At 43.4% G+C, this 16,275-nt stretch overlaps 1 protein-coding gene, 2 long non-coding RNA genes and 1 other non-coding gene across 8 annotated transcripts in view; 2 read left to right on the top strand and 2 right to left on the bottom strand.

Moving 5' to 3' along the window:
- Nucleotides 1-440, top strand: part of LOC109386097 (uncharacterized) — a 15,659-nt gene extending 15,219 nt beyond the window's left edge. For all 4 annotated transcript variants that reach the window (XR_002124730.1, XR_002124729.1, XR_002124731.1 and 1 more), the window contains one exon: nucleotides 354-440. This is a non-coding gene — a long non-coding RNA (uncharacterized LOC109386097). The remainder of the gene's footprint in view (nucleotides 1-353) is intronic.
- A 580-nt stretch (nucleotides 441-1,020) lies between these two features.
- On the bottom strand, nucleotides 1,021-4,948 carry LOC109386096 (uncharacterized). Its single transcript, XR_002124727.1, has 3 exons — nucleotides 4,622-4,948; nucleotides 2,454-2,512; nucleotides 1,021-1,113 (listed from the first exon to the last, which is right to left on the bottom strand). It is a non-coding gene; the product is annotated as an uncharacterized LOC109386096 (long non-coding RNA).
- A 75-nt stretch (nucleotides 4,949-5,023) lies between these two features.
- TMED2 (transmembrane p24 trafficking protein 2) lies at nucleotides 5,024-15,150 on the top strand. 2 transcript variants are annotated; one of them, XM_019648993.1, is made up of 5 exons: nucleotides 5,024-5,322; nucleotides 6,771-6,963; nucleotides 7,554-7,574; nucleotides 9,818-9,925; nucleotides 13,641-15,150. In XM_019648993.1, exons 1-5 carry the CDS (start codon nucleotides 5,143-5,145, stop codon nucleotides 13,763-13,765), a joined length of 627 nt encoding a protein of 208 aa, XP_019504538.1. In that variant the 5' UTR covers nucleotides 5,024-5,142; the 3' UTR covers nucleotides 13,766-15,150. The 2 variants fall into 2 exon arrangements, with proteins under 2 accessions (XP_019504538.1, XP_019504539.1); XM_019648994.1 differs by lacking the exon at nucleotides 7,554-7,574 and having other exon boundaries at nucleotides 5,025-5,322.
- Nucleotides 9,513-9,586, bottom strand: TRNAI-AAU (transfer RNA isoleucine (anticodon AAU)). Its single transcript has one exon. It is a non-coding gene; the product is annotated as a tRNA-Ile (tRNA).
- Nucleotides 15,151-16,275: the final 1,125 nt, after the last annotated feature.

The raw sequence follows: 16,275 nt of genomic DNA, 5'->3' as shown, positions 1-16,275 counted from the left end.
TTCAGCTCTCCTGCAGCGTTTTCTACCTGGATTACCCTCTCCAGCCTGTAATTAATTACTTCCTGGTATTATTGTTCCCTGTGCAGCCTGGGTCATGTGACACAGCCTCACTCTCAGTAACATCCTCACGTTTACATTTTTCACTTTTTTACAGGTGCTAATTTTGCATTTGATTTACAATTCAGGACAAGAATTTGTATCACTCAGAAAATAGAACCCACTCTAGGTCGTTCTAACAGAAAGGTTTCCATGTAGGAAATTGGTTACACAGGTGTTTTAGTTATTTATTGCTGTGTAAAAAGTAACCCAAAAACTTCGTGGCTTAAAACAATAATAATCATTATCTTTCATAGTTTCTGCAGGTCTGGAATTCAGGGGCAGCTTGGCTGAGCAGTTCTGATACAAGGTCTCTCGTGAGCTTGCAGTCAAGAGCTGCAGCCGTCTGAAGGCTTCCCTGGGGCTGGAAGGCCCACTTCCAAGACGGCTGTCACCGGCCGTTGGTGGAAGGCTTCAGTCTGTCTCCATGTGGGCCTTTTCCAGAGCTGCTTGAGTGTCCTCACCACATGACAGCTGGCCTCCCCCAGCAGAAGTGATTGAAGAGGACAAGGTAGAAGCAACAATGCCTTCTGTGCCCTAGCTTCAGAGGTCACACTCTGTCATCAATCTGCCACATTCTCGGAGACAGAATCTTCCCAGTGCAGGGGACACAAACTGGGCTCCACCTTTGGAAGGGAGGAGGGAGGATCAAAGGATTTGTGGATACAGTATTCTGAAACCATCACAACAGGTGATGTTAGAGCTGAAGAGACAAACCAGGGATGATGAGATAACCCACAAATTAACAGCAGCAGAAAGATCCTAACTCACTTAGGACTGGAGGAGCAAAGCGAGGAAGTGGGGTTACCAGAGCCCAGAAGCCAGATCACCCAGTGGAAGCTGGAACCTCAGAGGAGCTGGAGTCCTGCAGATTCAGCAAGATTCAGCCCGTAGCAGAGGTGCTTCCCAAAGCAGAGAGGGAGACACAGGCCCTCGCTTCTCCTTTCCTCCACCTTCCAATCTCCTGTCAGTACTTGCAACTGGCTGAGCCTACCAGGAAGCAGAGTGCAAGGGAGCCTGTGATGCAGAGAAGAGCAGAGAGAGCTGGGATGGTTCCGAGCTCAGATGCACGGAGAGCTAGAACAGCTGATGAGTAAGGTGGTGAATTGTGGTTAAATCTGTCTTGAGTTCTGATTATTTTTATATATTAATGTTCTCAATAAAGTGACACTTTAAATCTGAAAAAAAAGTCACCTGAAACTAATATTTAAAAAATTAAATAAAAAAAAGAGGATAAAACCAAAAACAAAAAATCTGGAGGGGTGAAAAAAAAGAATGATGAAAGAAAACCCCCCAGTCTCCTTTAATCTTACCTAAAGAAAAAAAAAAAAAGACTTCCATGGGACCAGAAGGGAAGGCGAGCGTTAACACCCAGACAGCAGAAAGCTGATCTAGCCTTTGTGTGGAAACAGCCTTTTGTTTTTCTCTTTAAAACTTGCCAGCATTTGAGAACGGACTGATGCGACTGATACAAACACCTCATCAATTTCTAATCTGGTTGCCTAGTCCCTGCCACAACAAGCTTCTGATTCCAAGCAGAAATAAATTATTTTGTCCACTCTTGGTATACAGCCAAGAGAACTGAAAACACGTCCATACAAAAATGTGTGCATATATGTTCATAGCAGCATTCTCCATAATAGCCAAAACGTGGAAACAAACCAAATGTCCAGCAAAGGGTGAATGGATACACAAAATGTGGCCTCTCCATACACACAATGGAATATTATTCAGCCATCAAAAGGAATGCAATACTGATACATGCTACAACGTGGATGAACCCAGAAAACGTTATGCTAAGTGAGAGAAGCTGGTCACATAAGGTCACATTGTAGGATTCCAGTCTAAATCCATAGACAGAGAAAGTAGATTAATGGTTGCTTGGGGCAGGGAGAATGGCGAATGAATGCTAATGTGTCTGCAGTGTGTCTTTTTGGAGTGATGCAATGTTTTGGAATTAGATAGTGGTGATGGCTGAACAACTTTGTGAATATGCTAAAAAACACTGAAGAGTTTAAAAGGGTCAATTTTATGGTATGTGAATTATATCTCAATAAGAAGGGAGGGAGGGAGGGCCCATTTTTTGTTGCACCTCATTGACCGCTAATCACCGTTCATCATTCATCAAATATTTTTTAATCATAAAACTTATTTTAATGATACAAGCAATTTCACGGAAATTAAAAACTTATGCTCATCAAAAACCCCACTCCGCCGTCTTGACCGGAACTCCCATCATATATTTTTTTGAGTACCCACTACGTGCCAACTGTTTGTGGTGTCGGATATATTCACGCACACCATGGCACAGTAGCTCATGCCAATCTGTGCCGAGGACCATAGACGTGCACACTTACTATGGGTGACCTGGCAAGTCTCGAGAGCCCGGGGTTCTTCAACTTAATTTGTCTTCATCCTGCAATAATGTTGAAAAGACACCTGATGAGTAATTATGACAACGATGCTAAAAGAAAAACCTGTACAAAGAAGGAACTATACCGAGTGGCGATACTGATTATTTTACAGTCCTGTGATTAGAGTTACTCTGTCTCTTTTCCAATTATTAGATAGTGCAATTACTTTTATAACATAAAAAATAAATTTACAGATGACTTCTGGCTGCATCTTTGGCCTGGCTACCACTGTTTCCAAAAATTGGAGTCGAATTTAGGTATAGCGTCTGGTACAGTTTCCCACAGTCCTCCCTACTCCCTATTGCCTCAAGCTAGTGCTGGCTCTCATTCACGTAAACTACCTGATTGCTCAAGGCATTTGACCTTGGGTCCTCTGATTTATAAACTAAAACCCCCACAATGTACAATTCATTGTCCCCATTTTAAACCCCTGATATGTGGAGCTAGAATATTATTTAATTAGTCCAAAACAACATTTAATTTCTAGATAAAAACAGAATTGTTCTGGGTTGGCCAAGAGGCTCAGGTGGTTAAGAGTTGGCTTGGGAGTGTAAGCTCTGAGCAGCAGGGCCACCGGTTCAGATCCCACATGGGGGCCAGTGACGCTGCATCCTCTACAGCTAAGATGGTGAACAACAGCTCAACCTGGAGCTGGGCTGCTGTGAGTTGCTGGCAATGGTGTAGGCTGCAGTGGGACTGCAGCAGGCTGCCATGAGCTACCGTGAGTGGCTGGCAGCCAACGTGAGTGGCCAGTGGCCGACTGCCTCACCCGGGAAGAGCGCAATGATAATGTCAACATGGGCCAGTGAAGCGATGTCCTTCACAACTAGACTGAAGAACAAAAGGACAGCAACTTGTCTGTTCCCCTTCCCCAATTACCCAACGCTGTCCCCTTCCCCGATTCCCTAACGCTATTCCCTCTCCCAATTCCCCAATAAAATCTTAAAAAAAAAAACCCCAAAAACAACAGAATTGTTCTTGGCAATCTTCTACAGAGCTGGGTTGCTTGGTAAGTCAAAAAGTCCCATCCATCAGTTTAATAGGATACCTCTGTAGGTATTTTAAGCAGAAAGAGATTTAATACAGGGAAACAGGCATATAAACAGGTTGGTGAGGCTGGTAGAGCAGGCTCTAGGCTGACCCTTCCTCCAACGATGGCTCCCAGAATAATTCTACAGAACTGACCTGCCAGGACAAGCAGGGTCATTGCCACAGTCTGGAAGGTGGGGAATCAGGGGGCCACTACTAGAACTTGTGGGTTGAATAACACTGTCATCGCCAGGGAGCTTCCATCACTGGAGCTGCACCTGTTTTCGTGACACCTGAAGTAGGAAACTGGATGTTGGGCCACGACTGCCCCCTATTGCCTGATGCCTTTAAGAACTGATCCCTCAAACTTGCACAGCACATTCACATACATGTGTCATCTTACCCTCAGGACTTGACCAGATAAGGAAAACCTAGGGTGCTCATCTCCCTGTTGTACAGATAAGGAAAGAGGTGACGTAACATAATTAAGGTCACACAGCAACGTGCAAAGCTAGAGTAACAACTAGGTGTCCTCATCCGCTGGCCTGCTCACTGAACTCAGCTACCATGTCATGAGTGAGGTCTTCGGTGGCCCTGGTAGGGCCTGAGAGCACAGCATGCATACATATGGTGCCTCATGAGTGACGCAGACTGTAAATATATCTCGGTGGGCACAAATCTGTGCTGTAAGCCCAGAGCAAGGGGCTGGTATTCGGCAGAAGGGATGTTTAGGAAGATTTCAGAGAAGAGACAAGGCCACATTTGACTTCTGAGGGTTGAGGAGGAGTATGTCAGGAGGCAAACGGCAAGGAAAAGACTGTCCTAGCAGCTGGCAAGAGCTAAGGGGGAATGGTGTGGCGGCAAAATTTCGGGGAACCGAGAGAATTCTCATTTTGGAAGATTTGGACAATGTTAAAACGATTTTTTAAACAGTAAAATAAGGTGCATTCGTCTTAAGGCTACATCTTCTTGATTAAAACAAATATATGTCAACCCTCATGTACCCTTCATTTAGGTGCAAGTATACAGCGCTTCCAACATCTCAGGAGGTTCCTTCGTGTCCCCTCCCAGTCCGTACGTACCCGCCTCCATTCTTCCCGCCCCCGGCGGTTTTTGAGGGGTGAGGAATGGCCACGACAAAATCTCAGAGCCCCTGGCTCGGGCCCCCATCTCCCAGTTCTTCCAACTCCTGTGGTTGCCTCCAAATCTTTCGCCATATTTCTGAACAATCCTAAGAGGGTATTGCAAACCGGTCAGGGGAGGGAGGTTTCTTGCTTCTGTCGTTTTCTTGCGTACTCCCGTGAACTTGAGGACGCGCGCGAAACGGGGTGGAGGGTGGGGACGAGGTTTTCTGGTCCCTCGGAGCCACCGTCCAGGTCCCGGCCGCGCGGAACCGCCATGTCCCTCGGCGGCCGCCGTGCGCTCGTTACGTGGCAGTTGCCAGCGCCCGCCAATCCACGGCGCACGCATCAGCCCCCTCGGGTGGCGCAGCCGGAACGGGCGGAGCCGAGTTGGCGGCGGCTGAGGAGGTAGCAGTGGCGGCGACGGCGACGGCGGCTCTGGAGGCCGCAGTCCCGATCCTGGCTTCGGCCCCAGCCCCACCATGGTGACGCTTGCTGAGCTGCTGGTGCTCCTGGCCGCCCTCCTGGCCACGGCATCGGGCTACTTCGTCAGCATCGACGCGCATGCCGAGGAGTGCTTCTTCGAGCGGGTCACCTCGGGCACTAAGATGGGCCTCATCTTCGAGGTGGCCGAGGGAGGCTTCCTGGACATCGACGTGGAGGTGCGGGCGCGCTGCCCGCGGCCGAGGCGGGGTCGCGCGTTCGCTCGGGGGGTTGGTGGCGCCCGGGGCCCGCGAGGGGCCTGAGGAGGGCGCGGGACATGGAGGCCGCTGTCCGAGCCCCGGAAGGGACCCAGGCTGCCGCCCGGCCCCCGCCACGGCGACTCCCCAACGGCCGTTTTCCCCGCGGCCCGCCGGGGGTTCCGGGCCCCGGGCTCCCTCCCCCAGGATACGGAGCGGTTGCTTAGTTGCGTTGGGTTTGTCACCTTGGGGTCCCCCCTGGAAACCTCTCGCCGAGCTTTCCCGACGAAGCGCCGCGTGTCAGCTCCGGGCCCGGAAGGCGCATCTCGGTGCGGCTTAGCTGGTGGCGGGACTGGATGCGGTCAGCAGCTGCATTCTTTCGTGGGACGGATTAATGTTGGGACGTGGTGTGAAAAGTTTTTGAAAAAGGACACCCAAAGTTACAGAGGACTGCTCAGCAAACGTTGGCGTTGTGTTTTTCTTTACTTTTCATGGAAACGACCCCCAGTGTTTCAGTTTTTACACGAGCCTCCGGATATTATCGTTTAGCCATCCCTTACTAGGGGAGAGGTCGAGCTGGGTCTTGCATTTTAGGAGTAATGATGGCAGTGAAGTATCTGGGGAAAACGGGAAATTATTTTAAGAAACGAGCCGTCCCTAAATTCCCTCCTATATCTTTCTTAAACCAAAGGATTGGGTCACTTAAAACTTTTTTTTTGGGGGGGGGGACCAGATGTGGTTAATATTCAAATGCATCTGTTAGCATGATTGATCGGGTTTAAGGCCTTTCCATTTGATAGCGCACATTAGCAGAGTTGGGCACAGATTACATAATCCATGGAAGGAATGACTGTTAAAATTAGCAAAGACCTAAGGGATCAACTATTCCAGTGTCCAGGGCTTTATACACTTGAGCTGAGCCCAGCAGCTGATTTGTACAGATCGCAATGAGAACACCGGGCTCCTGATTTCCAGTTTTGTCCCTTCAGCCTTCAGGCTTCTCCAATGAAGCGGATTCCTTCACTGGTTGGCAGTAATGAGGAAAGCCTAGACATGCACCTTACTCAAAATTCTTAGTTTTAAAGAGGTTTCTGATTTTGATGTTAACGGCTACATGTTTGCGTGTTTGCTGGAGGTGTTAGGACACTTGGAGACAACATGTAAGGTGCGGTTTCTGTTTCTGAGGAGCTTGTATTTGAGTTGGACAAGTGAGGCAAGCTCTGTAGTCAGAGTTAAAAGGTGTTTGGAGAGCCTGGTCTCCTAAGAGGGAGCCCAAAGAGATTACTGTTACCAGCTGATGTGGAGCTCAGTGAAAATCACATTTTCTTAGCAAATATTCTGCTACTGCCTGCCAATAGACACCATTTACGAAGCTTATGATTTGAACTCTTTTTTTCGTGATGTCTCATGCGTTTCTCTCCTGTCTCCAGATTACAGGGCCTGATAATAAAGGAATTTATAAAGGAGACCGGGAGTCCAGTGGGAAATACACATTTGCTGCTCACATGGATGGGACATACAAATTTTGTTTTAGCAACAGGATGTCCACCATGACTCCAAAGATAGTGATGTTCACCATTGATATTGGCGAGGCCCCAAAAGGACAAGACATGGAAACAGAAGGTGAGATGAACATTAGGAAGATTTATATCACATTCCAAGAGTTAATTTTAATTCTGTACAGTTTTATCCATCTGAATTGAGTATTTATTGTAGTTTTTTTGTTTTATTATTTTTTTAACTGAGCCATTCTGCTGCCTGTTGGCAGTTTAGCGGCAGCTCAGCTCAGGCTGGGAATCGAACCGGCAACCCTGTTGCTTAGAGCTCACACTCTTGAGCGAGCTCTTAATCAACTGAGCCACTCGGCCGGCCCTATTGTGATTTTTTAAATTCTAGGTTCATTCATTGTCTTTAAACTCAAAAACCTTTTGTGAAATATACTTTTTATTTATCCAAATCACCTAATTAACAAAAAGAAGTTTCTGGAAGTTCATGTTTATATTTTAGTTCTTTACAGTTGCCCCTTATGGCAGCTTAGTAATTTTGGGCTCTTGTAAGCATGTAGATTACATGTGTCTTAGGTTGTGTGTTCTGTTAATTTGCAAATTCTGGTATACACATCTTTATCTGCTCATTTGTATACTTGACTAGTTTAGCTAAACTTTTTGTTCTTTTATTCTTTGTGTGTGTTTATATCTTAAACTTTTCTTTAGGTGGTGGAGATACCTGGGATGGTATGTGGATTGATTTTTGACAGCATCCTGTCTTTTTGCATATTTTTTGTTTGCAATTATCTAATTTCTGCTTTCCTTCTAACCTCAGTGTGTTAGCATGAGAGTGTTTTTTGTCTTAAAAAAACCAAAACAGCCCTACAACTAATTAGAGTTTTAGAGCGATTGTTTTTGGTGGTTTTTATTTGGTTGATAGGAGGTACAGATTAGGTCATTTTAGATGAATAGCACTGGGAACACAGTCATTGACTTTTTAGTAGTACCGTTGTACTTTTTTTTTTTTTTAATGAATGCTGAAGCGTGGAAAGAGTCAACCATAACTGGACAAGCAAACATCTTAATTAAACATAGCTAATAGCAGATGGTGCAGTTGACTTTGTAGGAAGTGTGTTATAGGCTTGTTTTAACCATTTTAAGGTCTTCTAACTTGAAACTTGGGTGTATATGAAATCCAGTTCTAGGAGCCATGTCTAGATATGGTGACAAAAGTTCTTTTCAGCCATATGTTGTAGCTAGATTAAATTTTATTCCTCAACTGACCAGCATTGAACCCTGAATTGATTCTCCTGGATAAATTGCTTACTAGAAGCCAGCACATTTGGATTTTTTGGGGGGGTGGTGGTGGGGGTGTTGTCACAGTATATATTAGGATTTCTGGAAAGTAGCTATTCAACACATTTCATGGTATTAACATGATAACATTTGTCTTAGATATTGAGCAGTTAGTAGAGCACTTACCGTACATCAAAAGAAGATGAAGTGTTTGTTAGATTCGAAATCTATAGGATTTAGAGAATCATGCTACTTAATAATTCCTGTGCTGCTTTTCAGGGTCATTTACAGGTAGAAGTTGGCTAATTTTCAAGAAGAATTGAGAGTTTTGAAGGGCTTTGTGTTTGTTCATGTTCATTTTCTGGAGATTAGTCCTTTCTAAGTAGTTAGAAAATGTTGGCTGATGAATGTGAACATTGAACTATCCTTAAATAATCCTTTAACACAATATCTAAAATTCTTGCTTTTGCTTGTTATTGTCATTGAATGGCAGCTGTCAAATCAAGCCTTCTTGTAAAGCAGTGGTTCACATCAGGATGATTTTTGACCCCCACGGAACATTTGGCAATATTGGGAGACATTTTTGAATCTCCTGGCTTGGTGCGTGATCCTACAGGGCATTAGCTAGCTCACCGCAGCAAAAGAATTATCTGGTCCAAAATGTTAACAGTCTGCCCCTCGGAAACCCTGATCTAAAGGTACCACGTAGTGCATGGGGCTTCCAAAGTGAAGCTAGTGAGGGAGGACTTGAGATTCCAGCCCAACTACCTTAAAATGGGAGGGGCTCTTGGCCTCTCTCAAGAAATTCCAGATTATCTGTGGCCATTTGGAATTCTAGATGAGGCCCAATCTTGGGCAGTGTAAAGCCACGACTCCAGTGGGAACCTTCCCTCGTGGTATGTTTTTTCCTCCCTGTTTCTTCACTGTCATAGCACTACCTAGAAGCACACATTTACTCTTCAGAACTCTTACCTCACCTTGTGTTCATTTTGGGCCAAGGAGAATACTGGTTTTAAGCCTTGTGCAGCTGAGAGCTTGTCTTCACCTTAAGAGTAGATTTTGATTTTAGTTTAAAAATTGTTGTTTGTAGGTTATTGTTAGTGTGTTATTAGGACTTTTGTTTGTTTTATATTTTACGCTTTCTTTTTACCCCCTCAGTTTTTTTCTCTCTCTGGTTGGCAGTCAGTATAGTGAACTTCACTTAGTAGCAGTTCATTAAAAGAAATTTCTTAGGGATAATTGTGGGTTTTTTTAGTTAGTAAAAATTGTGTAATGTATTTTTTTGTTTGTTTTTAAATTTTATTGGGGAACAGCCATGGTCATTGGTTACACATTGCTTTCATGCTACAATGGCAGAGTTGACTCTCTTAAGGAGGGCGCAGCTCACAGTGGCCCATGTGGGGATCGAACCAGCAACCTTGGTGTTATTAGCACCACGCTCTAACCAACTGAGCTAACTGGCCACCCCCGAATAGTATGTTTTCTATCCTGAAAGATGTTTCTGTGCTGTGACGGGACTTTAAAAACATGCTTCGAGAATTCAGTTGTCATCAGTGGTCCAAAACGATTTCTGCGCCATTTCTAAACATAGCTGCTTTTGTATGTCTTCTCTGAGCAATATTTTTATTTCTTGATAAGTATTTTTCAAAAATAGATTACCAAATATGTGCCACTGTTTTCAAACCCTTCTGTAGCTCATCAAAACAAGCTAGAAGAAATGATTAATGAGCTAGCAGTGGCGATGACAGCTGTAAAGCACGAACAGGAATACATGGAAGTTCGCGAGAGAATACACAGAGCGAGTAAGTTAATGAGCCGGCTGACCCTGCGGCGTTGTGTGTGGTGCCCACCAGCTCGTCTCCATTCTCCTCACTGGGAAGTTTCGCAGACATAATCATACTAAATCATTGGCTTCAAAAAGCACCCTTGCAAAGATATTTTTGAGTATACGTGTTTGTAGAGCTTTGTACCACACTAGTTTATTATTGGGACTCTCATTCTAAGCCAATAAGTGCTGTTAAGATTCAGCATAAGGTTTTAAGAGTTTTTAAAAAGTATGGTCAGCTAAGGAATAAGCTAATGGTTTTCTGAAAGTAGAAAGGAAAAACATTGTAAAATGGGTATTGCATTGGTTTATATCTAAAACTTTTGTACCAGTATGATTAATAATATATGCTGAGGCTTGGCTTTTCCCCCTAAAATGGAAGATTTAGCCTAGTTAAAATAGAAAGCTGAGAAACATGAACATAGCCAGTCACCAAGTAGAGACCAGTTTGGGCTCCCAAATTTGTAAACTGGGAACTGAGAATGTATTTGTCTCTGGAAACAGTGGCGATTGCAATCCAATGTTAGGTTGCAAAAGCCTGTTTAGCCCATAATATAACCTTAAGTATTACGCTTTTGCGTATAAAGTTAAGAGGTAGCAGGTTGACACACAGACCAGATCCCACCATATTTTACATCCAGGTCCACATCTGTGGTTCCAGATAGTTCTTAGGGATAGATCTTAGTGGGAGCAAGCTCTTGTCTGTAAATATAAAGTGACTTTTGTCATGAATCTTTGTTCTGAGGTTGGGGCAGGGCAGAGAAAGCAGCAGCACTAAGAGACAAGCACAGGTGGATTTCTTCAAGACGTAGTTCTCGCCACCGTGGGAAAGGAGCCTCCAGGACCTAGAACGTGGACTTCCCCTCTCCTTGGCAGAATGAGTAAATGTGGCAGATTGGAGAAGCGCCCCCAGTCTTGCTTTTTTTGGGGTGGAGTGGGACCGAGGCTTGTATACACACACTCGTGCCTCTTCCACCATGATGCCTGCTCCTTGCCACCACATGCATTTCTTTACCCTCTGGGATCGCCACCTCCTGTCCCATACCTGACAGGGACCTCTTTGTGGGTTACCTTGCTCCCAGCTGGGGACCAGTCCATTACTGGTCGAGAAGAGCACTGAACAAAACTGAGGACGAAGAGCCTTCATGGCTTTGCAGATTTTCCTAGTTCAGACCAGATGGCTTTACAGGTGTAGGAGGTCCTTGGAAACGGCCAGAGAAAGCACGGTGCTTCCGGTCTGTGGGGGCGGCCAACCTTATTCTTCCACCATGACTTTGACTGGAGAGACTTGCACAAACAAGTAGAGTTTTAGGCATTCAGTTTAAGTTTGCAAATGAGATAGCTCCCCCAACGCTGTTGGCTTTTTGTACGTCTTCCTCCAATCCTCCTCAGAGATGAACATGAGACTTATTTATTTATTCTTTTAACTACAGTGTTCTACTGTGTTGCTTCTAGATCCGGCTAATATGTGAATGGCACGAGGACAGTGTCTTATATACACACTTTCCCAGGTGGCTACTTGCCCACGTTATTATGCTTCATTGTGTTCAATTTAAACTTAAAGATGCATTTTCTATAAGTGAAGGGAGAGAAATACTTTTTTTTTTTTTAAATTGGAGAATTGGGGGAGGGGAACAGCCAAGTTGTTGTCCTTCAGTCTTAGTTGTGGAGGGCGCAGCAAGCTCAGCTCCAAATCCAGCCGCGCTGCTCAGCTCCAGGTGCTGTGTTCTGTTAGTTGCGGGTGGGCGTAGCCACCATCTTGAACAGGCAGCCTTGTTAGGAGCATGTGCTCTCACCAGCTGAGCCATCCTGCCACCTGTTGGCAGCTCAGTAGCAGCTCAGCTCAGGAGCAACTCACTGGCCCATGTGAGAATTCAACCGGTGACCCTGTTGCTCAGAGCTCGCACTCTTGAGCAAGCTCTTAACCAACTGAGCCACTCGGCTGGCCCCAGAAATACTTCTTTTTACATGATTGCTTAATTTGAAGTATTTACTCAGCAGGTTTTTTTTTTAAGATTTTTATTGGGGAATTTGGGGGATGGGAACAGCACTGGGGAATTGGGGGAAGGGGAACAGACAAGTTGCTGTCTTTTTGTTCTTCAGTCTAGTTGTGGAGGATGTTGCTTCACTGGCCCAAGTTGGCACCATCATTGCGCTCTTCCCAGGCGAGGCAGATCAGTCGCCGGCTTCTGGACAGCCGCTCACTGTGGCTGCTGGTCGCTCACGCTGGCTGCTGGCTACACACGGTAGCCCATGGCAACCCACTGCAGCAGAGGCTGCAGCCTACGCCATCGCCAGTGACTCATGGCAGCCCAGCTCTAGGTTGAGCTGTTGTTCAGCATCCTAGCTGTGGAGGGCAGTGTCACTGGCCCTCATATGTGGGATCTGAACCGGGGCCCTCCGCTGTCCCAAGCCAGCTCTTAACCAACGTGCCAATTGGCCAGCCCCAGACACAATTTTTAAATGCCGTCATTCAAACAGTTATGCTAGAAATTGGTTAAGCTTTCTTTTCTTTATTCTTTTTTTTAATTAAAGTGTATTGGGTGACAATGGTTAGTAAAGCTACATAGGTTTCAGGTGTACAATTCTGTGATAATGTCATCTATATATTACATTGTGTGTTTACCACCCAGAGTCAGTTCTCCTTCTATCACCATATATTTGGTCAAATTGGTTAAGTTTTCAACAGAAGTAAACTTCATGTGGAATTAGCACTAAAATTTCAGTATTGGTGGTTTTTAGAGTTCTAGTTAATGTTCTTGGGCATCTGCCTATTCCTCCTCTGGTAAGTTATCCTTTTGGAAACATGCTAATTGTTTTCACTTTTTTTTGAGTGATCATCTATCCAGTAGCTGTTACAGTTCTAGTTAATCTTTTTACCCATGGTATACATATGGCACTTATTCAGCTGATTACTATGTTACTATATTACTAATTGTAATTATTTCTAATATAGGCTATTTGTAGAAAAATTGGAAAACTACCTAGTAATTTTAAAAAGTTAAGGCTGTAGAATTTAATCAGAAACTTGAAAGAGTGATACAAATTGAGCAGAATAAATTAATATAGTTATAGCAGCTACTTTAAGGATCAAATCCTTAGCTTAAGCATGGGATAAAGAATGAGATTTATTCCAGTTTGATAGTAACTGCCAGTACTGGTCCGTGAAACTGAGAAATCTCCCCCACTGAGAACAAATGCCAAGTACATAGTAGGTGCTCCATTAATATTCACTGAATGAATGTTTAAAGAAAAAGACACTTAGACTGACACATTTTGACTTGGTAGATAGTGGTTTTTGGGTAACTGTGATCTTGAAATAATCTCTTAATTGTTTTAAAGTCAGTTTTCTGATTCAACAGAAAGGATTATAATGGAACATTTCAGTGTGAGGGAGACAGAATGTTGGATTGAGTTTTCCCCTAGAAGTGTGACCTTGGGCAAGTCACTTTTCTTTTCTGTTGCCCATTCATAAGCAGTGTGGGCTTGACAATGTGAATCATTAAGAGCCCATTGAAATCTAAAATTCTCTGCTTCTAAGTTGAGTTACTTGGGGACAAAAGTATTTAGAGTACTATGAATGGTGTGCAAGCATTGCTTTCACACAGACTAAGAATAGGGGTAGTTTGTGATGCTTATGTGGCTGTTTGGTTTTTTTTGGTCGTTAAATTTTGTTTGTTTGTCTTCAACAGTCAATGACAACACAAACAGCAGAGTGGTCCTTTGGTCCTTCTTTGAAGCTCTTGTTCTAGTTGCCATGACATTGGGACAGATCTACTACCTGAAGAGATTTTTTGAAGTCCGGAGGGTTGTTTAAAAAGCCTTTTCCTGATGATCCGAAACTCATAATTCACTGTTTACCAAACATCTTGGTCGTAATAATGTCATGAGTTTGTATGTTTTTATTTTCTTAACTGTACATTCACAGCTTATGTTTCTTTGTGATGAATAGATATGGGGGGAAAACACCTGTTTAGGGAAGTTATAGTGAAAATTTGACATTTGATTGGCACAGTTTCTTATTTGAATCCTGCCTCCATTATATAGGTCCTTCCAGAGCTCAAACACTGTAAATGAAATGTAGACGTATAGTCCTTATATCTTTTTTGTTGTCATAATAAAATGCAGTTTGTTCAGGATAGTACTTTACTAAAATGACTGCAGTTTTTAGACCCCTTATCCTGCAGTTCAGGTCATTAAAGATTCATTTTGTTGAGTCCTTATGAGAAAAAACAGCCTGAATCGTGACATTTTCTACCCCCAATGGCAGAGCTCTGTGACTTTGGAGTATGCTTCCAGGTCGGTACTTTTATACTTTGTCTATCTTGTTTTTGCTTTAAAGATAAGACCATAACCCAGTAACATTTTTCCCCCTAAATTTTTACTTTGAACCTTAGGATTTCACCTTTACTTAAACTGATGACACAAGCAGCTAATAACCATTTTTTGGTTTGAGCCTGACCTTGTAAGAAGTCTATTAAAGCCAATTCTGGGTGTTTCAGCTGGTAGCTCTTTTTATTTCTGTGCTGGCAATCCACTTTCTCTACTCTTGGCACGTAGGAGGTATGCATTCACGTAATTGAAAAAATCTTGGTTTCTGATGGCAAAGGGTTTAAAGCCTGTTTGATTTCATTGCAGTGATATACAGCCACTATTTTAATTTTGATCAGTGGTATTTGGCCACTCATTAATTAGGGTACTGCACATCACTGTCAGTACTAGGGTTTTTGTTTTTATTTTTCTTGGGGTTTTTTTTTGGCACATGTGAATTTTGTTTTGTATAAAACGAAAAGAGTTTCTCTTGGTCTCTGATGATGGGTTCAAAATTTAAAAAGCAGCATCTGGTTTTGGTGTAGGGATGATCCAGGATTATGTTGTGACTGATGCATATCAGTTACTTGTACTTTTTTTTTTTTTTTTGATCTTTGCAAGGGTAAAACTACAAGTAACGAGTTTTATATAATTAATTTAAATTTGTTACAGGTTTTCATGTTCAGGATAAACAATTTTTTCAACGTTGGGTGAAAACACTTGGCAACAGTTGAAGGTGACTGTGTTACCTTAGGACAACTGTTGCATGCCAATTTTTGTGTGTGTGTGTGAGAAAACACTTTGAAATTGAATTAAAATATGTAAATTTAAAATCGGTTGTGTATCTAATCTGCCCCAGGTTCCGTAAATAAACAATCCTTTTTAAAAACAGTCTTAGTATTCTGTGTTTCGTATGTTAATGATTAATTCACATTTGTTATATATCAACTTCCTATTCACACTTGAAATGAGGCATGTCCATCTTTTCTAAGTAATTATGTGCCTGTTAAGGGTCACTTTTTATGTCTGTAAACTTTAGGATAGTGAATAGGAACCCAGTTTTAGGTTTCCCTCTGGTTTCTTTGATGGGTCAGTGTTAACATCTTAAGTATTTTTTTCATTTGCAAAAACACGTTTTAAGTGATTTTCATTCAACCACTTGGTTTATGGATGTTGAAATTATATGAGGGATTAATGATCTGCCCAAGGCTCCCAGATGGAGAATGGTGGTGGAACCAGAAAGTAGATCTCTGTCTTTAGAAACTTTGTCTTCCTCCATTACTCCAGGGGCTTGCTAGTAAGAAGGCGACTACCATTTATTAAGCACTAATATCCTGGCAGTGTGCTGAGCACGTTACACCATCTGTCTCATTTACTCCTCAAAGCCGCTGTACACTGGGAGCTATTATAATTCTCATTTTGGAAACGAGGGAACAGACCTGGAAAGGGCCCCAAATTCAGAAAATAGTAGAGCCCCAAATACACACGCTGCTGTGATCTTGCCTTCTTTGCTTTCAGAGCTGTCTGTGGAAGTCCCGTTGTATAAGACACTTGTCAAAGGTGTTTCAAGGACATGATGAACTTATTTCAGTGAAAATGTTGCCTTGGGCTTTTATTTTTCAGTTTTTTGGTTTGAGATGACGAGTCTGCATGAGTACCATTTCCATTTATTCCTCCCAAAATGTTGACTGGGCTACCAGTTGTAGCCACTGGGATAACGAAACTATAGAAAAACTCCCCATTGTCATGGAATTTACCTGTTAGCGGGGGAGATGAAGTGAATATGTCAATTGTCGGCACGTCAACATAAGTGCTATGGGTAGTTGGTCTTAGTGATTAGGAAAGGAAGGCATCACTGAGATGACATCTGTAAAAGTCCTGATGGATGTAAGGGAGCAAGCCATGCACGGAGCTGGAGAAGATACGTGCTGACAGAGCCCAGCACATACCGTGATCGGTAAAACCTTGCTGAAGGAGCGTCAACAAACGAATGGCCCAAGGCAACGGTGAACACAG

The sequence above is a fragment of the Hipposideros armiger genome, unplaced genomic scaffold, assembly GCF_001890085.2.
Source record: "Hipposideros armiger isolate ML-2016 unplaced genomic scaffold, ASM189008v1 scaffold_128, whole genome shotgun sequence".
Taxonomy (NCBI): Eukaryota; Metazoa; Chordata; class Mammalia; order Chiroptera; family Hipposideridae; genus Hipposideros; species Hipposideros armiger.
This window is presented reverse-complemented; position numbering and strand designations above follow the sequence as displayed.